The following is a 1,231-nucleotide window of genomic DNA, read 5'->3' as shown; positions in this document are numbered from 1 at the left end:
CCTGATAATTGCACTCAAAAATATTTTTCTTTTTAGTTTTTTTCTTTTGTTTGGTTCTCGAAGATGTTTATATAATGGACAGAGTACAGATTGAGATCTGTTGTTTCTTGTGGAATTTATTTACGTGAGTTTTTTTTCACAGAATAGTGTTTGTTTTGTTCTTTTGGGAGGGAAACTATTCCTCTGAAAAAATGTTGGCATTTTTTCTTGTGGCTTCATTCAGTAATGAAATGTAGTGATTTGATTCTGCTGTGAGTCAGTGGTACATCAGAGAATAGGGTAGAAGCTTAGTCTCTTAGAACCTTCTCTGCTTATTGTGGGAATGGTTGAATAGAGTAGAAGCTTAGTCTCTTAGAACCTTCTCTGCTTATTGTGGGAATGGTTGAACGGTCGGAGGGTCAAATACGATACATATGAAAGGATTCACCTAAGTGAAAGCAGTCTCTGGATACTTAGAAGTTAAAGGAGCTAGGTAGAGCTTAGCCTTGTCCTTTGCTCTTTAATTATACAGCCAATAACTGAATGTTTTAAGTTGTAATTAAAGTTTAGAATCTTCAATGCATTGCTCTAAAGTAGTAAATCATTTTACAGATGAGAATTGTATAAGGAACTGTAACAAATAAATGTTTTTTGGTTTTCATATTGATTCAGAAAAACAGCAAGATAGATGCCCTGTTACGTTGCAGTTATATTTTTTATTAAGTTTAGGGACTTCTTTGGTATGATACAGAGATAATGGGATAAGAAAACAAATTTCAGTCTTTAATATTCTATTTGATAATTTACTGTTGAGACCATGAAATTTATTGGGAAGAAAAGGGAAGAGATTTTTAGAAATGGAAACAAATAGTACTGAGATACAAAGTAATAGCTCTTATGCTCAAGTTAGTCCATGGTTTTTAAAATTGACTTACCTTCTATGGATTTTTTTTTTCTTTTTAAAGGAAACTTGAACGTAACTTCAAAAGAAGATTTGATTTTTTGTATCTGGATCGCATATATACAGCAAGACCGTCAGAATGTCGGGAGCCTCAGTGAAGGTGGCTGTCCGCGTGCGGCCCTTCAATTCTCGAGAGACCAGCAAAGAGTCCAAGTGCATCATTCAGATGCAAGGCAACTCCACCAGTGAGTGCATGTTTTCCATCAGTTCTCACTTTCCTGTCCTGTTCCCTTTCTGTGATCAGAGTAAATTAACATTTCGGTATTAACACTTTAAACTTTGCTGTTTTGA

The 1,231-nt window shown here is 34.8% G+C and overlaps 1 protein-coding gene across 1 annotated transcript in view; it reads left to right on the top strand.

The window, feature by feature from the left end:
• The first annotated feature begins 944 nt into the window (after window positions 1-944).
• The window catches only part of KIF1B (kinesin family member 1B), a 113,585-nt gene continuing 113,298 nt past the window's right edge, over window positions 945-1,231 (top strand). The window contains exon 1 of the mRNA XM_023532663.1: window positions 945-1,125. Coding sequence (XP_023388431.1) covers window positions 1,020-1,125 — 106 coding nt within the window. The 5' untranslated portion in view covers window positions 945-1,019. The remainder of the gene's footprint in view (window positions 1,126-1,231) is intronic.

This window comes from Pteropus vampyrus, unplaced genomic scaffold (genome assembly GCF_000151845.1).
Source record: "Pteropus vampyrus isolate Shadow unplaced genomic scaffold, Pvam_2.0 Scaffold86, whole genome shotgun sequence".
Lineage (NCBI taxonomy): Eukaryota > Metazoa > Chordata > Mammalia > Chiroptera > Pteropodidae > Pteropus > Pteropus vampyrus.
Note: the sequence above shows the minus strand (reverse complement) of the source record. Positions and strands in the feature narration are given on the sequence as shown.